The sequence below is a fragment of the Artibeus jamaicensis genome, unplaced genomic scaffold, assembly GCF_021234435.1.
Source record: "Artibeus jamaicensis isolate MK-2021 breed Jamaican fruit bat unplaced genomic scaffold, CSHL_Jam_final contig_700, whole genome shotgun sequence".
NCBI lineage: Eukaryota > Metazoa > Chordata > Mammalia > Chiroptera > Phyllostomidae > Artibeus > Artibeus jamaicensis.
In genome coordinates, this window is record NW_026521930.1 from 6,516,946 (window position 1) to 6,539,325 (window position 22,380).

At 51.5% G+C, this 22,380-nt stretch overlaps 2 protein-coding genes across 6 annotated transcripts; one reads left to right on the top strand and one right to left on the bottom strand.

Moving 5' to 3' along the window:
• Positions 1 to 13: 13 nt before the first annotated feature.
• TAOK2 (TAO kinase 2) lies at positions 14 to 18,426 on the top strand. 5 transcript variants are annotated; one of them, XM_053671480.1, is made up of 19 exons: positions 14 to 799; positions 3,934 to 4,100; positions 4,288 to 4,359; positions 4,453 to 4,554; positions 5,027 to 5,072; positions 5,203 to 5,299; positions 5,458 to 5,571; positions 5,683 to 5,774; positions 6,241 to 6,334; positions 6,434 to 6,515; positions 7,310 to 7,477; positions 7,633 to 7,911; positions 8,086 to 8,247; positions 11,371 to 11,736; positions 11,830 to 12,033; positions 12,379 to 12,618; positions 15,747 to 15,959; positions 16,913 to 17,095; positions 17,182 to 18,426. In XM_053671480.1, exons 2-19 carry the CDS (start codon positions 3,969 to 3,971, stop codon positions 17,701 to 17,703), a joined length of 3,168 nt encoding a protein of 1,055 aa, XP_053527455.1. In that variant the 5' UTR covers positions 14 to 799; positions 3,934 to 3,968; the 3' UTR covers positions 17,704 to 18,426. The 5 variants fall into 5 exon arrangements, with proteins under 5 accessions (XP_053527455.1, XP_037013888.2, XP_037013896.2 ...); XM_053671481.1 differs by having other exon boundaries at positions 15 to 799; positions 7,651 to 7,911; XM_053671482.1 differs by lacking the exon at positions 17,182 to 18,426 and adding an exon at positions 16,668 to 16,775 and having other exon boundaries at positions 15 to 799; positions 16,913 to 17,000.
• Positions 18,427 to 19,127: 701 nt separating this feature from the next.
• Positions 19,128 to 22,352, bottom strand: HIRIP3 (HIRA interacting protein 3). The gene is made up of 7 exons (XM_037134049.2): positions 22,164 to 22,352; positions 21,966 to 22,086; positions 21,735 to 21,849; positions 20,042 to 21,339; positions 19,783 to 19,945; positions 19,601 to 19,699; positions 19,128 to 19,522 (listed from the first exon to the last, which is right to left on the bottom strand). The coding sequence occupies exons 1-7, from the start codon at positions 22,349 to 22,351 to the stop codon at positions 19,362 to 19,364; spliced, it is 2,145 nt and encodes a 714-aa protein (XP_036989944.2). The 5' UTR covers position 22,352; the 3' UTR covers positions 19,128 to 19,361.
• Between the last annotated feature and the right edge of the window lie 28 nt (positions 22,353 to 22,380).

Below are 22,380 nucleotides of genomic sequence, written 5' to 3' on the forward strand. Positions count from 1 at the left end.
GGCGCCTGCGCGCTCCCGCCCGGTCTCCATCTTGGAATTGGGAGGAAGAGGGAGAGGGAGACCCGGACGAGACCCGGGTTGTGGTGCGGTGCGGCGCGGCGAGAAGCTGAGGCTGAAGAGGAGAAGGGGAGAGGGCGCCGGGACTGCCCTTAGCTACAATCTTTCAGCCACCCTCAGGAGAGAGAGAGAAGGGGAGGAGGCCGGGGAGGGAGTAGGGGCTGTCACCCTCAGACCCTGACGTGAGAGGAGCCGTTTGGCCGGACGTCCTAGGGGTGGGCGCCCTGTTGGTGGCCGGACACCTGGGGCTCTGGCCCTTCGGTCCGAATTTCTGGGCTTGACCCCTCACTTCTCAAATATCCGGGTGTCAGCCCCAAAGATTGAGATATTCGCGACTCGGGTCCCAGTCTCTCTAAATCTGGGATTCTTGTTTTATAGGGTTTCAAATATCTGGGGTTCAGGGCCCCTCGTGCACCAGTATCCGGGGTTCATTCCCCACGCGTTCAAATACCAGGTTGAGCCTCCCCACGTTGAAATATCTGGGATTCAGATCCCACAATCAGAAATCCGGGACTCAGCAACTGTCACCCTCGAGGGGGAGGACTGGACCGCGAGGTCAGATCAGGTTGTTACCTCCTCCCCTCCAGGGGAGGCTTCCCGGGCCCGCCCCTCAGGAAGGGAGAAAGACGAGGAAGAGGTGGCAAGGGGAAAGACCTCCTTGCCCCTCTCCCAGCTTGGCAGAGCCGCTGGAGCACCTCAGGAGGAGTCGGAAGCGCTGGGGCACCATAGTGACCCCTACCAGGTGAGACACGGGGAGCAGGGACGTGGGTCCCTGTGTCTAGCATTAATAGATAGGAAAGGGTGCGCCTTTCTCAGAAGTTGGGCCTAGGTGGGCCCTTACCTCAGGATGGGGAAGCCCAGCTGGGCCAGTGGTCAGCCTCTGGCTAGCCTTGCTTTCAGCTGCCACCCTCTTCCCCTTCCTCTTCCCTTCATTATGTCTGTTTGATGGGGGACCTCAGATGACAGGGTTTCTGATGTCACCGAGCGTCACGCCCTAGGTGCCTGAGCTAATCAGGTGGGTTTGCACCCTCTCATCTCCCCTGTTCACTTTGCCCCTCACAGCTACCTCTTTCCCATGATTATAACCCTTTTAACTGATTGTTCTGGAGTGTTGATTTCCGTGCCTCTGACTTCCATGGTGGGTCTGTTTTTCTGTTTTTTAGGCATGGTCTGGTTAGGTTTCTTGTCCTTTCAAGGAAATGTGTGTATGCATTTGTGTTTGGGGGTGCCTGGCAGTATTTCCCCCCGGTTACATTAGTTACCTTCCAACCTCTTGGCTATGATCATATATAATCTATTTGTCAAGCAGTCTATCATTTGCAAAGTGCTTTACATCCATTTTCTCATGTGACCCTCCCTTCACCCTTTTATTGCTATCTTCCCATTTTACAGTTGAAAATATTAAGGCCCAGAGAGGTTGCCCAAAGTCACTCAGTGGCAGAATCAGAATTTGGGTTGGGGTAAGATTTAAGAATGGGAAGAAGAAGAGCTTCCTTTTTAGGAGAGCTATACTCAGGAACTCTGGCTCCTACCTTCTGCCTCATGGATTTTTCTCTTCACCATGACCTTCATCTTTATTGTGATCCCAGTCTTTGGCCTGGGTCCCTTGTGAGGAGGACTCTCTCTTCTGACAGATTATAGCCTCAGTGGTGTTAAAGCCAAGCTGCTGGGGTAGGGTGATCCCCAAAGTATTAAAGCCTTGTTGTGGTGATCTTAGATGCAGGAAGGGAAAAATCCATATGCTGAGTGTCTGTATAGTGTTCCTAAGTATGAGATCTCATTAAAAATTTCACAACAGAGCCCTGGCTGGTGTGGGTCAGTGGATTGAGCACCAGCTTGCAAACCAAAGGGTTGCCAGTTTGATACCCATTCAGGGCAAATGTCAGGGTTGCAGGCACCGTCCCCAGTGGGGAGGCATGTGGGAGGCAGCCACACATTGATGTCTTTGTCCCTCTCTTTCTCCTTCCTTTCCTCTCTCTTTAAAAAATACAGAAAATCTTTGGGGAAAAAATGTCACAGCAGACCTATGCTGTAATTCATTGTACTGAAGAGAGGATGGAGTATAAGGATATTACTCAAAGCCCTGTTGCTGTACATTAAGGATGAAATGTACTACTGGTAGTGTAGAGACAGACACACTTGGATTTCCTCATCTGCAGAATGGAGATAACATTGTCCGTTTTAGAAGGTGGTTATGATTTAGCACAGACCTTGGTAGTTGATCAAACGTTCAATGTTATTTGAGAAAGAGGCCTCATGTGATGTGGCCTAGGGTTCTGTGGTGACATTCTTGGTTGGGAGCTGGTAAAGAGGTCAAGAAGATTACTTCGGCAGGTTTTGAGCACCTGCTTTTGTGTGTGGGTATGTGGTGGGGGTGAGGGGTTCTTGGCAGGATTGCTGACAGGAGAATGAAGAAAGGGGCCTGCTTTGAGCAGCCTTGGAGCTGCTGAGGCTAATCAATCAATCTCCCAGGCTATTCTGAGCCCTGTGCACCCTAGGGGCCCACTGGAGAAAGCTGGGCTTGCTTCTTGTCCTCCAGCTTCCAGTTGGGCTGAGGAGGCAAAATTAACAACACAATAGGAAACAATGCATGACAAAATATAATTACATGCTAAATTGTTAGGCTCTCTTAGAGGGCTAGAACTCTGCCCTGGGAGTCCAGCTCTGCTGAAGGCTTCTTTGTGCCTGAATTCCAACAAGTGCCTAGTCAGAAGTTGCCTGGGATCCCCTTGGGGGTCTTGACTTTGATGAAGGAGCTTTCTCTGGGCGTTTGGGTGGGTGCTCCTGGAGCTCTCTCTAAGCACTGGAGTGGTCAGGGGAAGCTTCAGGCAGGAGGGATCTGAGCTTGTAGTGAGTTGCTGAGAGAGTAATGAGCACACATGCCTGACTGGAGAGGAGAAAGTCCTCTTCTCTGACCTTGGAGAAGTCCTCCAAGTCCTTTCTGTGCCTCAGTGATCTTGTCTGTGAAATGGTGTCGTGATCCTGCCCTGGTTATTTCATAGGGCTGTTTTAAATGCACAGTGGTAGAGGACCAGTTTTGGGAAAGTCACCCTTTCTGAGCCTGTTTACTCATCTGCAAAATAGGGGTAATAGTAATAACCTCATAAGGTTGTGGTGAGGACTGAATGAGAGGTAATACATCCAAGGTGTTATTACACATGCTTAATAAATGTTATTGGTATACTGGGAATGTCCTATACCAGTGTGTGATGCCTATGCCATTAGAATGGACAAATAAGGCAGCTCAGGTCACAGGGAGGCCCCCAAGCCAGATGCCATTTCTAGCCCTGTCCTTCTCATTCTAGACCTCACTGCCAGTGTCCCTAGCCCCTTTTTGAGAATGAGTCTTCTGGCCCTTCTGGGCCAGTACCCACTTCTAACAATGGCCGGATTTCCACTACCTCCGGCCTGGCTATTTCCTGCTCTCTTCCAGGGTGTGAGAGGTTGAGGGGGTGGGGGGGCCTCAACTCCAAGGGGAATCGGAAGGTGCCTGGAAATATTTGGAGTATGGGACTTGTGAGACAGGACCCTTTGGGATTTGGGCTTCTGGCTGGGAGGCAAAATCTTTTATTCTTGAGGAGAGAAGTAAGGGTTGTAGGGGAATGGAATTTGTTAAGGGTTGAGGGGGTTGGTGAGGATAAATAGTTCCCAGTCATCTTAGGAGTTTTAGGGACTCTGGCCTGGCCCCATGCTCTGGTTGCCAGGGCAGCTTCATTTTTTGGAGCTTTGATATTGTTCCTAACTCCCCCCCTGCCCTTCCTCAGCTGTGCCTCCCCCTCATCAGGGAACTAAGGAAGGAAAAGATAAACTTGAGGGGTCCCTTCCTCTCTCTGAGAGCCCCATCCTTGCACTAAGGGTCCCATTTTCATTCTCCAGGTCAGTCCCCACTCTCAGGGCCCTCAGGGGCCACCATGCCAGCTGGGGGCCGGGCCGGGAGCCTGAAGGACCCTGATGTGGCTGAGCTTTTTTTCAAGGATGACCCCGAAAAGCTCTTCTCCGACCTTCGGGAAATTGGCCATGGCAGCTTTGGAGCTGTGTACTTTGTAAGTTGAAGCTTGGGAGGGTGGGGTAGCGATGGGGACTGCATTCTTTTTCCTGTGGACTTCCAAATAGTCCTCTACAATATTCCACTACACCAGCCTTTCCTGCTTTCCCCTACTGTGCCAGCAAGTCTTTCCACTGCTCAGTTCTCACTGGTGCCTTCACCTACCTTCTGGTCTGGTCCTTTAGGCCCGGGATGTCCGGAATAATGAAGTGGTGGCCATTAAGAAGATGTCATACAGTGGGAAGCAGTCAAATGAGGTGGGTTAGGCTTAACAAGACTGGGTGGAGGCAAGAAACCCCAATCTCAAGATGCAGGTTAGTAAGCCTCTCTTCCCCTTGACCGCCTCCCAGAAATGGCAGGACATTATCAAGGAGGTTCGGTTTCTACAGAAGCTCCGGCATCCCAATACCATTCAGTACCGGGGCTGTTACCTGAGGGAACACACGGCTTGGGTGAGCTAGCCCCCTGACTCTGGCCTGATGTTTGCCCCCCAACTCAGGCCCATCCTTATCCTGGTCTAGTCTTTTAGGTGGGCCCCGTTCATAGTGCTGGTGTTGGGATCTTGGGGAAAAGGAAGTCTCTCCCGTCCTCTTTAGTTCTCACACAAAGCCATGAGCAGCAGTGTCTGTTCAGACTGGTGTGAAGAGTGACATAGACTATTAGCAGTTGGAAAGGGGCACATGGGTTGGAGGAGATAGAAATTTGAATGGAGCTTTGAAGGGATTCAGGTGGGAGAGACCCTGACTCTAGGGACTCTCCCACCCCACCCCCATTTTCTGTTGCCCTTCTTCCCTGTTGTTACCCTCTGGGCATTGTCTCAGTGAAGGATAGAGCAAGGCAGCTCTCTGTTTTGCATCTCTGCCCAAGGGAGATGGGCCAGGGGTGACCAATTCTACTGATCTCTGACCCTTGACCCTTCCTTAGCTGGTGATGGAGTATTGCCTGGGCTCAGCTTCTGACCTTCTAGAAGGTAAGTAACTTTGTCCAACAAGAGGGAGAAGGGAGAAGAAGAGAGAAGCTGTAGGGAAAAGGTTAAGGGGAGCTTGTTCCAGGCCCATCTTTGAGCTCCCTCAATTTGATGTTTTTCCCTTACTCCCCAGTGCATAAGAAGCCCCTTCAGGAGGTGGAGATTGCAGCTGTGACCCACGGGGCCCTTCAGGGCCTGGCTTATCTGCATTCCCACAACATGATCCATAGGTACAAGCAGCACTCATGATGGCTGAGAGGGAGGAGGATGCTCTCTACACCACTCTTCATTCAGCTAGGCTACAACCTTCTTTGAAACTTGGTACTAAAGCCCCTGCCCACCCTTTCTGAGATGCGTGTCTTATTCCTGTGCTTTGCTTCTCTGTCAGGGATGTGAAGGCTGGAAACATCCTGCTGTCAGAGCCAGGCTTGGTGAAGCTGGGGGACTTCGGCTCCGCATCCATCATGGCACCTGCCAACTCCTTTGTGGGCACCCCATACTGGTGAGTGGGACTGGTGGTGAGTGGAGAGAGGTCCCAGGATGTTGGGAGCAGGAGTTGGCAGGGTCTAGGCAGGTAGTTAAGTTAGCCTCTTTCTCCTGACCATTCTCCCAGGATGGCTCCAGAGGTGATCCTGGCAATGGATGAAGGGCAGTATGATGGCAAGGTGGATGTCTGGTCCTTGGGGATAACCTGCATTGAGCTGGGTAAAGACATCCTCTCTGTTCCTTCATCCTCTCTGTTCCTTCATCCTCTTTGTTCCTTCATCCTCTTTACACTGTCTTTCTCTTCCTATCTCCATACCATACCATCCTTCAAGGTCTCTGTCCTTGATCCCCAATACAGACAGCTGTCAAATCCCACCAGTTCTTAAACCTAAAGATTTCATAGCATTCATCCCTTCCTGTCTAATACTCTAGTCCTAAACCTTTTTTGAACACCTACTGTGTACCGTGTGTGCTGTGCTAGTATATTCTAAGTATATAGCAGTGAATGAGGCTCTTGCCTTTATGGAACTTGCATTCAAGTTGGGGAAACAAGCATGTTTTCTTTCAGTGTGATAAAAACTGAATGGGGGAGCTGGATTGTGAACCCAGGTCTTCTGATTTCCATTCCAGTCTCCTTTAACTACCTGTCCCCTCTCACTTTCTCCTACTTGACCTTTCTCTGTAGCGGAACGGAAACCACCGCTGTTTAACATGAATGCGATGAGTGCCTTATACCACATTGCACAGAACGAGTCCCCTGTGCTCCAGTCAGGACACTGGTAAAGAATTGGATTCCTGGGCCCAGGGGTTAGGCCACAGGTTAAGGCTACCTGACTCATGCCTTCCTTACCCTCCTCTCATCCTCCTGTTACTACTAGGTCTGAGTACTTCCGGAATTTTGTCGACTCCTGTCTTCAGAAAATCCCTCAAGACAGACCAACCTCAGAGGTTCTTCTGAAGGTGAGGGCTCACTGGCCTAGCATTCTCCTAGAACTGTATAGTGTGTTAGAGCCACAATGAACCCCTCAGCGAAAATAGTGATTTCCAATTCTTTCTCCACCAAGAGCTTCATTTATGAATTCTCACCCCCATCCCCATGCTCCATGGATTCTGTTTTACTAGATTTTGTCTGCCAGGCTGTATGTTTATTCATTAAGTAATCATTTGTTTTCCCAACTTTTATTAACCAAAGATGTATATAATTGCCAGCCAGAGCTTCTGGTCAGCGTGCAATTACCAGGGTTGCCACACTGATCTAATGTAAATTGAGCCAAAAGCCTGTGTAGCCTTGTCATGGCTAAACGTATGATTTCCCTTAGATGTTTTCTGAGTTATCAAAAGTACAGTGGCCCCATTCCCTTCACAGATTCATGGGGGCCTTAAGAGCCCTAGTTGGGACCAGATGTAGATTGTCTAGTTTGACAGGGGGTTTATAATTGTGGGATACCTTATGAGGCCCAGAGAGGCCCCGTGCCATGCCTAGGTCATGTGGCACTTTGATAGAAGCCCTGGACAAGAATCCAGATCTGACTGTTCTTGTCTGTCAGCCATAGCTGAAGGAACAAGAGACTGGGCAGTAGAGATTAGGTGGTGAAAATTAATGTGGGAGGAGAGGTTGGGACAAGGCCAGCATCAGCTCCTGCTGGGCATAGACCCCAGGGGAGTTGCCTCAGGCTAGAGGAATGCCAACACCTATAGGATATTGAGGGTCAGGGGAGTGCTTGGCAGCAGGCTTCAGTGTTGTCTTTCCCCAGCACCGATTTGTGCTCCGGGAGCGGCCACCCACAGTCATTATGGACCTAATTCAGAGGACCAAGGATGCTGTGCGGGAGCTAGACAACCTGCAGTACCGCAAGATGAAGAAGATACTGTTCCAAGAGGCACCCAATGGCCCTGGTGCTGAGGCCCCAGAGGAGGAGGAGGTGACCCAGCCTGTCCTGCCACCCTTTACTACCATCTTGTACTTGCCTCCTAGCAACTGTTTGACTCTTCCCTTCTCCACTCCTCCTCATACCCACTGTCTCCTTGTGCTACCTCCATGTTACACCCCTTGTACTTCCCCTTCCCTGCCCAACAGCCTATGCCCTGTCTACAGGAGACGGAGCCCTACATGCACCGGGCTGGGACGCTGACTAGTCTAGAGAGTAGCCACTCAGTACCCAGTATGTCCATCAGCGCCTCCAGTCAGAGCAGCTCAGTCAACAGCCTAGCAGATGCCTCGGACAATGAGGAGGAGGAGGAGGAAGAGGAAGAAGAGGAAGAGGAGGAGGAAGGCCCTGAAGCCCGGGAGATGGCCATGATGCAGGAGGGGGAGCACACAGTCACCTCACATAGTTCCATCATCCACCGGCTGCCGGTATGCAGCTTGCCCTGAATAGACCTGACAGTGGCAAGGCCCATCCCCAGCCTTCCTGCTCAGGCTCTCCCTCCCAAGCATGACTGCCTCCGTAAATTTGACTGGGTCTCTAGGGAACTCCCTTTGGGCCCATTGGCCAGTGAGCCTGGGGCATCCTTTCCACTTTTCCTCTAGGGCTCTGACAACCTGTATGATGACCCCTACCAGCCAGAGCTGACCCCAGGCCCTCTCCAGCCACCCGCAGCCCCAGCTCCCACCTCGACCACCTCTTCTGCCCGCCGCCGAGCCTACTGCCGCAACCGGGACCACTTTGCCACCATCCGTACTGCCTCCCTGGTAAGTGTAGCCATCTTCCCTCGGCCTGGAGGCCCCAACTATCTTAAGTCCAGAAATAATTTTCTGCTTGTGGCACATGAGTAAGTCCATGTCCCACCCTCACTTTTGGTTGCTGTCTCTTACCTTCTCCTCACATAGTTTTTTCTCCTCACTTTGACCCTGTCTTCTTCCAGCAGACTATCTTGGTCACACTGCTCAGTGTGGCCAATCCCCTGGAAGTCACAGACCTCCAACATTGGGTGTTCCTAGCTTAGCAAACTCGTACTCCATTTTCATGCCCGGACTTAAGTAGTATCTCCTGTGGTGCCTCCCCAGGCTCCTGGCCAACCAGTGCTTTATATCCCTGTACTGTGCTGCTCTCGAACAGCATTATGACAGGTGTGCTGGCTTCTGTGCTTCCAGAGGGCAGGAGTGGTGTTGAGGTATCTGTCTCATACCACTGATTGGTTCTCAGGTCCACACATATGACTGTATTTAATTCTTCAAGCTCCTCTGTGAGGGAGAGGGTAAGATCCCATTGAGAGACTAGGCAGCCATGGCTCAAGAGGGCCTGCTTGCCCAAGTCACTTGCCCAGGCACCTTCAATGGTTCTCAAATTCTGTAAGCAGGACCTTGGTCCCTTTCCTTGAATTAAGTCATAGCAGTGTTTTTCTCACTTGACAGGGAAAAATGGGTAGACTTTTTAGGAAATGTTTTTTATCCATACTTTTAAATAAACATCTAGATTACATTCCTTAGAGGCTACTGGTTGGTTTAGTACATTCTTGTAGTCTCTGCATGTAGTCAGTTTTTCTGGTAGGATAACTCTTCAGATCCTGTTATGCTTGGTTCTTTGTGTCACTGTGCAGAGAAGTCTGATGTCCAGGGTATTGGCCATCTGGACTAATTTGGGGTCCACTGACGTAGCCCTTTGACAGTGGAACTGAGCTCAAACCTCTATGAGGAAATCCAGGCCTAGTGTTCTGTTATTCCAACATCTCAAATGTTGCCCAGATCCCGACTCTGTACTTGGGCTTTAATGGTCCTCAGTGTTTGCTGAAGGAGAAGGAAGCCAATACTTACTGGTTCAGAGTGTTCTAGGTACTAGTACGTATGTATCAAAGTTAATCTCCAGCTCCTATGAAGAGGTATCATTGCTCCACTTAATAGATGAGTAAACCAAGGCTTAGCAACCTTAACTTGCTTTAGGTCACATGGTTAGTAAGTGGCAGAGCTGGGACTTGGGCCCAAGTCTCTGATCACTCTTTTGAACCAATCTGAATTATTCCTACCTTTACTCCAGTTCCTGTGCTCAGCACCTTTTATTGTTTCATTCAGTCACATCAACCTGTGAAGTTGATTACATTTCTTTTTTTTTTTGATTTTTTAAAAATATATTTTATTGATTATGTCATTACAGTTGTTTTATTCCCCCCCTTCATTCCCCTCCACCCTGCACACCTCCTCCCCCACCATTCCCCCCTTCAGTTTATGACCACGTGTCTCAAGTTCTTTAGATTCTATATCTCCCCTACTATTCTTGCTCTCCCTCTATCTATTTTCTACCTACCATCTATGCTACTTATTTTCTGTACCTTCTCCCCCCTTCTCCTTCTCCCACTCCCCTGTTGCTAACCCTCCATGTGATTCTAAATGAAAGCTTTGCTGGATAGATCAGTCTTGGATGTAGGTCTTTGGATTTCATGACTTTGAATACCTCTTTCCAGCCCCTTCTTGCCTGTAAGGTCTCTTTTGAGAAATCTGCTGACAGTCTGATGGGAACTCCTTTGTAGGTGACTGTCCCCTTAGCTCTTGCTGCTTCTAGGATTCTCTCCTTCATTTTAATCTTGGGTAATGTAATGATGATGTGCCTTGGTGTGTTCCTTCTTGGGTCCAACTTCTTTGGGACTCTCTGAGCTTCCTGGATTTCCTAGAAGTCTATTTCCTTTCCCAGATTGGGGAAATTCTCCTTTATTATTTGTTCGAATAAGTGTTCTACTTGTTGCTGTTCCTCTTCCCCTTCTGGCACCCCTATAATTCTGATGTTGGAACGTTTAAAGATGTCCTGGAGGTTCCTAAGCCTCTCCTCATTTTTTTGAATTCTTGTTTCTACATTCTTTTCTGTTCGGTCATTTTTTTTCCTCTTTCTGGTCCACTCCTTTGATTTGACTCCCAGTTTCCTTTCCATTACTATTGGTTTCCTGTGCATTTCCATTCATTTCAAGTAGTTTAGCCTTCATATGTTCCTGTAAATTGTGACTAAAATCAACCAGTTCTGTGAGCATCCTGATCACCAGTGTTTTGAACTGTGCATCCGAAAGTTTGGCTATTTCTTCATTGCTTAGATTTATCGGCTCTGGGGCTCTAAGTTCTTCTTGAGCCATGTTTTGATCTGTTTGTGTCTGTTAGGTATGAGGAGCAGAGCCTTAGTTGTTCACCAGGGCAGGGCCACCCAGGTCGCTGGTGTGTGACAGTGAAGGTGGGGGCGGGTCAGAGAGAGGCCACCCAGGTGGCTGGTTTGTGAAGCTGTAGGTGGGGGCGGGGTCAGAGAGGGACAATGGTGGTCCCCTCTGCCGCTTCCTGCCACTGGGGCCTGCACAGTCTGTCTCACCTCTCCCTCCTTCACCGGTTTATTTGCGTGCAAATGTGTGACCGTGGTCAGCCCTCAGGGAGTCTGCCCGCTTCTCCACACCTGGGATCCGACTACGGCTGCTGGCGCACCTGGGTCGCGCGCCGGGTTGGTCCAGTGGATCTTTCCTGCCCGACCCTGCTCTGCTGCTGACTCTACCCCTCTTACCAGTTTGGCTGAAGGGTTCATTATTGTCAGACTTCCATGAAGTTCAATTTTCTATGGTTTTGGCTGCATTTTTGTTGGTAAAACTTTGTTGTTTTTAAACTTAGTTGTGGAAGGAGGCACAGTGCTTCCACCTACGCCTCCATCTTGGCGGAAGTCCTGATTACATTTCCATTACCTAGTTGAGGTGGCAGGTTTAAGAGGTTATGTGTGAGGAATGTATCAAATGAAAATTAAACATATAGGAGTCTAAAACCTATATTCTTTCTCCATAGAGAATGCAGACTATATGTATTAATAAAATGAAGACCAGGACTGAGCCCTTCTTCTCATCCTCTCTCTCACCCCAGGTCAGCCGTCAGATCCAAGAGCATGAGCAGGACTCAGCTCTGAGGGAGCAGCTAAGTGGCTATAAGCGGATGCGACGCCAGCATCAGAAACAGCTGCTAGCCCTGGAGTCTCGGCTGAGGGGTGAACGTGAGGAGCACAGTGCACGGCTACAGCGGGAGCTTGAGGCGCAGCGGGCTGGCTTCGGGGCTGAGGCAGAAAAGCTGGCACGGCGCCACCAGGCTATCGGTGAGAAGGAGGCACGAGCTGCCCAGGCTGAGGAGCGTAAGTTCCAGCAGCACATCCTTGGGCAGCAGAAGAAGGAGCTGGCTGCCCTGCTGGAAGCACAGAAACGGACCTATAAACTTCGGAAGGAGCAGCTGAAGGAGGTGGAGTAGGCTGCAGGAGTGGGTAGGGCTCGCTGGTGGGTAAGGCAGCAAGCCACCCTGACCACCCTGCTCTCCCCACTTCCCTTAATCCAGGAGCTCCAGGAGAACCCCAGCACACCCAAGCGGGAGAAGGCTGAGTGGCTTTTGCGGCAGAAGGAGCAGCTACAGCAGTGCCAGGCAGAGGAGGAGGCAGGGCTGCTACGGCGGCAGCGCCAGTACTTTGAGCTGCAGTGTCGCCAGTACAAGCGCAAGATGCTGCTGGCTCGTCACAGCCTCGACCAGGATCTGCTGCGAGAGGTAGGTCACCCCATCCCCCATTTTCCTTGAGGATCCCAGAAGCCCCTTTCTATTTGCCTCACATGTGGTCGGTCGTCTTTCCCCTTGCCTCTCTGTTTGGGTTATGGCTCTGCTTCTCTTGAACACCACTTTTGCGTCTTGTGCCCATCAGACAGACCCCGCTAGAGTTCCTTTACGATTCTGTTCCTGGGTCAGCCAGGAGTTTGGCTCCTTTATGCCCCTCACTCACATACCTCATCCCCTAATCCTCAGCTGCCTCTGCCAAGGGATTCTGGGGCTCTTACTTCTTTGACACCAATAAGACTTCCTAACCACACTCTGGGCCCTGCCTCTCTCTTGCTTTAGGACTTGAACAAGAAACAGACACAGAAGGACTTGGAGTGTGCATTGCTGCTACGGCAGCATGAGGCCACACGGGAGCTGGAACTACGACAGCTCCAGGCTGTACAGCGCACAAGAGCAGAGCTCACACGCCTGCAGCATCAGACAGAGCTGGGCAACCAGCTGGAGTACAACAAGCGGCGTGAGCAAGAGTTGCGGCAGAAGCATGCAGCCCAGGTTCGCCAGCAGCCCAAGAGCCTCAAAGTACGTTCAGGCCAGCGTCCCCCGGGCCTCTTGCTCTCCATTCCTGGGGCTCTGGGACCACCCAGCACAGGCACCCCTAGAGAACAGCAGCCCTGCTTATCTGGCCAGGAGACAGTCCTGGACCAAAGAATTCTGGGAGAGGAGAAGGAAGCAGTTCCAGAGAGAAGGATTCTGGGAAAGGAAGGGGCCACCTTGGAACCAGAGGAGCAGAGGATATTGGGAGAAGAATCAGGAACCCCTAGTCCCAATTCACAGAAACATAGGAGTTTTGATGAGGAAGTTTGGGGTCTTTCTGAGGTGGAAATAGAGGAGCTGAGAGTCTCATCCCTGGCACCTCAGGAGAGGAACATTGTGGACCAGGAGGTGACTGGGGCATGGAGGTTGTGGGCAAAGGAGGATGAGAGCCTCCTGGATGAGGAATTTGAGCTTGACTGGGTCCAGGGTCTAGCACTGACCCCAGTCCCTGAGGAGGAGGAGGAAGAGGAGGAGGGGGCTCCAATTAGGACCCCGAGGGATCCTGGAGATGGTTGTCCCTCACCAGACATCCCCCCTGAACCCCCTCCAACATATCTGAGGCCTAGCTCTGCTAGCCAAATACCTGGACTCCTGTCCCATGGCCTCCTGGCTGGTCTCTCCTTTGCAGTGGGGTCCTCCTCTGGCCTCCTGCCCCTACTACTTCTGCTGTTGCTCCCACTGCTGGCGGCCCAAGGTGGGGGTGGCTTGCAAGCCTCACTGCTGGCCCTTGAAGTGGGGCTGGTAGGCCTGGGGGCCTCCTACCTACTACTTTGTACAGCACTGCATCTGCCCCCCAGTCTATTCTTACTCCTTGCCCAGGGCACTGCACTGGCAGCTGTACTGGGTCTTAGCTGGCGCCGAGGCCTTATGGGTGTCCCTCTGGGGCTTGGGGCAGCCTGGCTCTTAGCCTGGGTAGGCCTGGCTCTACCTCTGGCAGCTATGGCAGCTGGGGGCAAATGGGTGCGGCAGCAGGGCCCTCGGATCCGCCGGAGCATCTCTAGGCTCTGGTTGCGGGCTCTGCTGCGCCTATCACCTATGGCCTTCAGAGCCCTACAGGGCTGCGGGGCTGTAGGGGATCGGGGTCTGTTTGCACTCTACCCCAAGACCAACAAGGATGGCTTCCGCAGCCGACTGCCTGTCCCTGGGCCTCGGCGGAGTAATTCCCGTGCTGCTCGACACCCCCTAGCCCTATTGGCAAGGTTTTGGGCCCTGTGCAAGGGCTGGAACGGGCGCTTGGCTCGGGCCAGCCAGGGTTTGGCCTCCCACTTGCCTCCCTGGGCTATCCACACACTGGCCAGCTGGGGTCTGCTTCGGGGTGAACGGCCCAGCCGTATCCCCCGACTGCTACCACGAAGCCAACGCAGGCTAGGGCCCCCTGCCTCCCACCAGCCACCACCAGGGACTCTAGCTGGGCGGAGATTTCGGACCCGTCAGTCCCGTGCCCTGCCTCCCTGGAGGTGACCAACTCTAGCGCTTCACCAGCCCAAATCCAGAGCATTGAGCACTTTATCTCCCACTACTCAGTGAAGATTCTGCGGTCCCAATCTTCCCTCACCCATCCTTCCTCAGTATACTTCCCCACCTCCTCAACCACCCCATAGTCCTTTGGACCTCTAGACAGGCAGCCTCCTCCACTGTGGAGCCCGAAAGTTACACTTTGTGTTCTCCTGAAGCTCCTCCCCCACCTTAAGTTATTGCTGTTCTCCCGCTGTGTGTGTGCTCATCCTCACCCTCATCGACTCAGGCCTGGGGCCAGGGGTGGTGGTGGGTGGGAAGTCATGTTTTTTTTTTCTCTCTTTGATTTTGTTTTTCTGTCTCCCTTCCAACCTGTCCCCTTTCCCCCACCAAAAAAAAGAAAAAGACAAACACAAATAAAATACTGAGCGGAACTGTACCTTTGGCCCAGGCTGCCTCTGTCTGCTTTGTCCTGCCGCCTAGCCTCCCTGGTATGCCCCCAACCCAGACCCTTGGCCCCCAGTTCCATGACCTCTTCACCTCCATCTACGTATCTCAACCCCTTTCGCTCCTCAGCCTCATCCTCTCTGCCATCACAGCTTTTTTGCATCATGACCACCAGTTTGGGGTCTGGACCTCTGAGCTTTGACATAACTTCTTGGTCCCACAGTTCCCATTTGTGGATTCCTTAAGAGAGTCCTTAGTGTCCAGGTCCTTTAGTGCTCATCCCCTGCTTTATCTCCCAACCTGTTCCCAGTGTGATTCCCTTCTTTCTGGGAGCTGAATTTCTCTCCTGGCACCAGGCATAATCCTAGAAGGCTGGGGGATGGGACTGGAAACCCTATACAGTAGGGGGGCGGTGAGTTTGGGGGGCCAGGCAGAGAGTATGGGGGCCATGGAAATGGAATTGGTTGTGGGCTTGGAGTGGGAGCTGAGTGCATAAGGGACTGGCTGCAATGTGGAAAGGCGGCCAGAGTGACCGCTGCTGGTCCCTTGAACTTGTCAGGCCCTTTCTGGCCCCCACCTTTGCCCTATATGGGGCCACCCCTTCTTATCCACTTCTCAGCCCGGTGCTTATCCTCCTTCCCTCCTTCCCACCCAGACATACTAAACCTGGGCCTTCTCTGTCTTTAGCTGTGTTACTCTCTTCCATGGGTGTGTTGTGTGACTTGGTTTTCTCACTCCTTTTATGCACATTCTGTATCTGTTCACCTGCTTCTATCTCTAGGTTGTATTTTCTCTTTGCATGGTCAAAACTTCTTGGATGCCCTCAGTACTCTAAAAATTCTCAGTTTTCTGTCCACAAACTCTCCTGCTGTTTCTTGTGAATTTTCCACCTAATTCTGAAGATGCTCTTGGAACCTGTTTTATTTTCTTTACATCTTTTGCCCATTGAGAATCTTCCTGATCTCTCTCAACACAATCCCACTTCTCCATGTCTGTCTGTATACAGTTCCCCCCGCCCCCTCTGTCTAACATGTTTTCTGTTTCTCTCCCTCTCCCTGTCTCTGTGTCTGTCTCCTTTCCTCCTCTCTCTTCTCCCCTTCTCTCCTGATTGTTCCTCCTCTCCTCTTTTCTCCTCTTCCTTCTCCTCCTCCTCCTCCTCCTCTTCCTCCTCTCCCCTGCCCCCATTTCCCCTCGGTCCATCCACTACATAGTCTAAGGAGCTGCAGATCAAGAAGCAGTTCCAGGAGACGTGTAAGATCCAGACTCGGCAGTACAAGGCTCTGCGGGCACACTTGCTGGAGACCACGCCCAAAGCTCAGCACAAGAGCCTCCTTAAGCGGCTCAAGGAAGAACAGACCCGAAAGCTGGCAATCCTAGCCGAGCAATACGACCAGTCCATCTCAGAGATGCTCAGCTCACAGGCGGTGAGGCCTGGGGTCCAGGGAGTGAGCATGGTGGAGGTTGGCCTCTATTTCCCCTTAGTTATGGGCAGTAAAAGTGGGGGGCAGATGGACATAGAAGGGGTTTTGTTCCTGGGAAACTCAGAACTCTCCCACTGTTAGTATTCTGCACAATGGTTTTATTATCTCTCTTGAGTATTTTCTTAAGGTCTTGACAAAGCCAGCCTGCCTACTCTACCAAGAACCACCAAGGAAAGAGTGGCCATAATTTTTCTTGAGCCTGAGTTAGTTTAATGTGAGAAGAGGGAGCAAATCAAAATGCTTGTAGCCCTCAGGCCAATTTTCTCAGACTTCTGGAGGATTTTGAAGGTTGCTGTTCTAAAAGTGATTACACGTTACACTTGAATGGGCCATTTAAAATATACACATGGTATAAAAAGTAACGCTATTCATTGCCATTTTTCCACCCAGTGCTCTACCTCTCAGAGGTAACTTGGTAATAATTCATTGTACTAGATTTTTTCCTATACATACTTTAAAAGTTACATAAAGTTTTTTAACAAAAGTGAAATCATAATTTAAACACTGTTCTTTAACTTTTTTCCCACCTAATAGTTCTTGGACATCTTCCCATGTCAGTACACATATCTCATTTTTTTAACAGCATAGAATTTTCCATGGTATGGATGTACCATAATTTATTTAACTCATCCCTTATTGGTGGACATTTAGGTTGTTTCCAGTATTTTGCTATTACAACGCTTCAGTGAATACCTTCGCGCACATGTGCAAGTATACCTTGGGGATAAATTCCTGGAAGTGTAATTGCTGTGTCACAGGGTATGACGACCTTTTATTTTGGTAGATGTTGACACTGGCTGCTTCTTGAAACTTTAGGGCCCAGGCCTACCTGGGGCAGGGGAGGATTGTGGGAGTGGGGAAGGAGGCCCCTAAAACTAGTTCTTCCTATTCTCCAGCTGCGGCTTGATGAGACCCAAGAAGCAGAGTTCCAGGCTCTTCGGCAGCAGCTGCAACAGGAATTGGAGTTGCTCAATGCTTATCAGAGCAAGATCAAGATCCGAACGGAAAGTCAACATGAGAGGGAATTGCGAGAGCTGGAGCAGAGAGTAGCACTGAGGCGGGCCCTGCTGGAGCAGCGGGTAGGAGGGCTTGACCTCCAGGACAGGGTCGGGAGGGTAGTCCTCTCACCTTCACTGGACTCTGATATCTCTTCTTGGTGCCCCAGGTGGAAGAGGAGCTGCTCGCCCTGCAGACAGGGCGCTCTGAGCGAATCCGGAGTTTGCTTGAGCGGCAGGCCCGTGAGATCGAGGCTTTTGATGCTGAGAGCATGAGGCTGGGTTTCTCCAGTATGGCTCTTGGGGGCATCCCAGCTGAGGCTGCTGCTCAGGGCTATCCCGCTCCACCCCCTGCCCCTGCCTGGCCTTCCCGCCCTGTTCCCCGTTCAGGGGCACACTGGAGCCATGGCCCTCCTCCACCAGGCATGCCCCCTCCAGCCTGGCGTCAGCCCTCTTTGCTGGCTCCCCCAGGCCCCCCAAACTGGCTGGGGCCCCCAGCACAAAGTGGGACACCCCGTAGTGGAGCCCTGCTGCTGCTAAGAAACAGCCCCCAGCCCTTGCGACGCGCAGCCTCTGGGGGCAGTGGCAGTGACAGTGTGGGCCCACCTGCTGCCGCAGTGCCTGGGCCTCTAAGCCGCAGCACCAGTGTTGCTTCCCATATCCTCAATGGTTCCTCCCACTTCTATTCTTGAAGTGCAAGGTGGATGAGCAGATGAAGGGGCAAGGGCAGGGGTGGGTGGAGCCTGATCCTGGAGGGCTGTAGGCCTGAGGCCCACTTAAAGGTGGGGAAAAAGATGTTGGTTCCAGCTCTCCTCAAATCTCCTCATCTCATGAGCTTCTTGGGCTGGCCAGTGGCCCAGTGTCAGCTTGGGCATAGATGCCTCAAGGCTGACCAGGAGCCCCTGCCTCCCCACCATGGTGCCAGGGTCTCTCTCCATCACAGCCTCAAAAAGGAGGGAGATGTGTGTGTGTCAAATATTCATCTAGTCCCCGGGGGTGGGGGGAAGGGTGGGTTTAGACATAATTATATTCAGAGAACTATACTACCCCCTGCAATGGGGCCATGGACTGGGGACACCAGGCCCTCCCGACCTGCGATGTGGCAGAGCAAGTCTGGGATCTGGGGTGGGAAGAACAGGAGGGAAAGTTCTTCCTAGGAAGAAGGTCAGGATGGGGTCTTGGGGTCAGGATGCCTGGGTCTTTCTGTTCCCATTGCCGGCTGACGTCCTGTGTCGTTTTGTCTTTTTTTTTTTTTTTTTTTGAGGTTAATCAGAGCTGGGGCAGGGGAACAAGGGAAGGACCTTGAAAGGGACTGCACCCAGGTCTGGGAGTGGTCATGGGAGCCCCTCCCAGCTACGGGGCTAGCACAGAGCCCCATGGCAAGCTTTTAATAAACTGTTGATTATTCTAACAGACCCAGGACTCACCCTTTCTGTCTAAGGTGTGTATTAAGGACTGTCCAGTGGCAGGTGATGGTGTTACTTGTATTTAAAATGTATTGCGCTGTGTAAGTAAAAATTTCAGTGATTTTAATGACTTTGGGCATGACTGGATTCAGAGCTTCAAAGGGGATCATCAGCCTTTTGGCCTTGGCTTCAGATTTTTAGAAGATTCACTTCATGCTCAGACTCCTGGTAGCTCCAGGCCTACATCTTACCAGAAACCTCAACAGCAAGAATCTCAGCAAAGTCCTGAAGTGACTTCATAGGCTCCATGTGTAGCCAGAGGCCTAGGTGGTACTCTGATTGGTCAGGTATAGGTCCTGTACCCACCCTTGCAATGCCAAAAGTGTTGGCCCGTGGACTAAGAAGTGGCTATTTTCATAAGAGGAAGACATAAATACCAGCTGTCTCCAAGTTATTTCTTTTTTGCTTCACATTCTTAAGGCCAGTTTTTCAGATGCTCCTTCCCACTAGGCAGGAGGATCAGAGAGGCATGCTGGTCAGGGCTGAAGGAACGATGATAGGAGCTACACTCCTCTGATGGAGGCTGAAGGCAGACCGGATGGCAGGATCTAAAAGCTGGGACTTTGGAGAACCTGAGGGAAAGTGAAGGGGAACCCAGACTAGGGGTGGGCAGGAAGTACAGGGCAGTGAGAGTAGGGGAACGGTGTTGATGAGGTGATTCAAACATGCCTTTATTGAGTCTTAAAATAAACCCCTAATAAGCACTTGAAAATGAGAAGGTGAAGCTGAGAAGTAGGATCCCAACAACTGTGTCCCTAGGGGCTGAGTCTTGGAAGAAAGTGCTTCTGTTCAGTGAGGGCACATATTTGAGGGGTTGGTTGAGGGGGGTGCTGCTTGTACATGTGCTTCCCACAAATGTCTAAGTCCCTCCTGGTAGATGGAGCTCAGTTACTCTCGCCATCACTGCTGATGATGCCTCGCATATGTGACCAGTCCGGGCGTGGGGGACGGCACCTCTCTTCCTCTGAGTCCAGGGCCCGGCGGTATATTTCCCCAGGAGTGGCTGCTTCTGAAGGGTTCCAGGCTGTGTGCCTGCGTGGCCGACCTAGGGGAAGAAGTAGATTAGTTGTCTGAGAAAGCCCAAGTGCCATCTGTTCCTGGGGAGTAAAAAGAAGCCCCTCACCTGAATAGCTGATAATGTTAGTAATGTCCAAAGAAGCCACCTCAGCTGCCTCCTCACGCTGCTCTTTCAGAGCCCGACACTTCTCTAAAGAAGGGTTACCTGGGGCAGAAGAAGCTTGTGATACTCTCCTCCCCAGCAACCAAGGCCCTGTCCTACAGCCCCCACAGCATACCCGGCCTCACCCTTCATGCCCAGAGCTTCCAGCTCTGCCCGGAGGATACACAGGCGCTCCTTGCGTGAGCGGCAAGAGCCCAGGAGTTTCTTGTAGTTGCGATGGGCTCCACAGGCCCGAATATAGCGCTTTAGTCTCATCACAGCAGGGTGGTCCTCACCATGATGACTACCCTGGTAAGGAAAGAACCGCTGAAGGCTAGGCCTGGGCTCGAAGCTGGGTGTCCCTCTTCCCTTAATTGTGGCCTCCCACTCCATCTTCACCCTTACCTTCCTGCTTTTGGGTTCTGGACTGCCATTTGAAGAAGAGGAAGAAGAACTTCGTGTCCTGCATTTCTTGGAGCTCTTCCTGTAAGAGCGGTTCTTCCTTTCCTGCTTGAGAGTTACCCCTGCCTCACTGTCACTCACCTCCCTCTCCGAGTCACTTGCCTCACCATTGGCTGTCTTTCCACTCTCCACTTTGGCTGACTTTCCAATGCTTTTTGAAGCTGGTCTCAACTTCCATCTGTCTTCCCCATCCTCCTCACTGCTTCCACTCTGCCTTTTGCCACCCTTTCCCTGAGTCCTGTCCTTGCTCTTTCTCTGCGTTAGGAGTGCTTCATCTCCCCCACTGTTATCCCCACTGTCTGCTGCTGCTTTTTCCTTCTCTTCCTCTCTTTCCCCACTGTTTCCCAGCACTCCTGCTGCCCTGCTTTTCTGCTTACTGTTCCTCTCCTCCCAAGCTGACTTTTCCCCTCCGTTGCTCAAAGCTCTGGCTTTCCAATTCTCCTCTTCCTCTCTGTTCTCTTTCTTGGCTAGGGTCTCCTCCTCCTCACTTTCCTTTTCACTTTCCTGGTGGCTTTTAGCACCTTTGTTTCCTGTCCCCTGGGCAGGTTCCTCCTCACTGTTATTCTCCTTGGCCTGCTTCCTACTGGCTGAAATCTCGCCTGGTCCCTGCTGGTTCTTAATTGTAGTCTTCCACCCCACCCTCATCCTCCCACCTTTGAGTTCTGGACTGCCATTTGAAGAAGAGGAAGAACTCCATGTCCTGCTTCTCTTGGAGCTCTTCCTATAAGAGCAGTTCTTCCTCTTGCCCTTGGGGATCCCCTCTGCCTCAATGTCACTCACCTCCGTCTCCGAGTCACTTGCCTCTCCATTGGCTGTCTTTCCACTTTCCACTTTGGCTGACTTTCTAGTGCATTTAGTAGCTGGTCTCAACTTCCTCCATCTGTCTTTTCCATCCTCCTCACTGCTTCCACTCTGTCTTTTGCCACCCTTCCCCTGAGTCCTGTCTCTTGTCCCAGGTTTCTTCCTAGCCCTACCCTTGGACTTCTTTTCCCCATCCTCTTCCTCACTGCTCTCCTCTTTCCAAACCTTATTTGTTCTAGCAGAGCTCTCTTCCTCCTCCTTACAGCTCTCCTTCATCACCTCCTTCTCTAATCCAGTCTTTGTGGTAAGGTCCCTTTGCTGTTCTTCCCCATTGCTGCTCTCTACTGATTTTGAAGCTTGCTTTGGACTGACTATTGCTGCCATCCCATTCTTTGCTGGGGGGCTGATGCAGTCTGGACTGGAGGTTGCAGCGCTGGGCTCTAGAATGTGGAGAGAAGAGAAGGTTGGGACAGGTTCCTCCTGTCCCTTCTCCCTCTACTTGGAATAGGTTGCCTCACACTCTACTCTGACAGATGCAAGAAACAGCTATCAGTACACCCTTCCTGGTCCCTGACTCAACCGGCCTTGCCCTCATCCAGTGCCTTACGGCAGGGGTGTCCAAACTTTTGGCGTCTCTGGGCCACACATTAAATACATTGAGACGTGTAATCACAAAAAAATCATAATGTTTTAAGTACATTTACAATTTTTGTGTTGGGCCATGTTCATTGCCTTCTTAGGCTACACACAGGCCACAGAGTGGACACTCCTGCTTGGGACATAATACACGCACAGTAAACACTCTGAATGAACCAACTATGCAGAAGGCACTAACCTGACTCCGAATTCAAACGGAATCTTTTTTTCTCTGGTTCTTTGCAATGGATGAGAGGCCTCCTGGCCTCCTTGGCAAGGTCTAGCCCTTCTTCTCTGGCACCTGCTTCATCCACCTGTTTGTGCATTAAAAGAGCAAAATGTACCGGGCGGAGTTCTGCCACACCCCTCTCACACCACTACTCCTTGGCAACAAACCCTGTCTCCCGTGACGGGGGCTCGGCGCCCACACCTGCATCTTTAACAGTTCCTCCTCCACTAGCTGCTTCAGTGCTTGTTTCTCCTCAGGATCCATGTGGTCGCGGCCGGTGTGAGATAAGAACCTCTGCCTCACGATGGAGTGCGTGAGCGTGCTGCGGAGACATGTGTCAAGGTGGAGTCCTTGTCCAGCCCCTGCCCTTTCCAACCCCAACTCCAACCACCAGTGCACCTAAGGTCCGGGCGGCCTCCGAAGAAGCTACGAGTGAACTCCTGCATCTCGTTCTCCCGCGCCATTTTGCTCCAACTGGGATTGGTAGCTCCCGCGTTTTTCTTCTCGGCCTCCGTCGGCGCGTTTGACAGAAGATTGCGCACGCGCAGTCTCAGAGCGCCGTAATGCAAGTGACCGTTGGGTTTCATTCAGAGAGCCTTTGCCAGACAAAACTTGC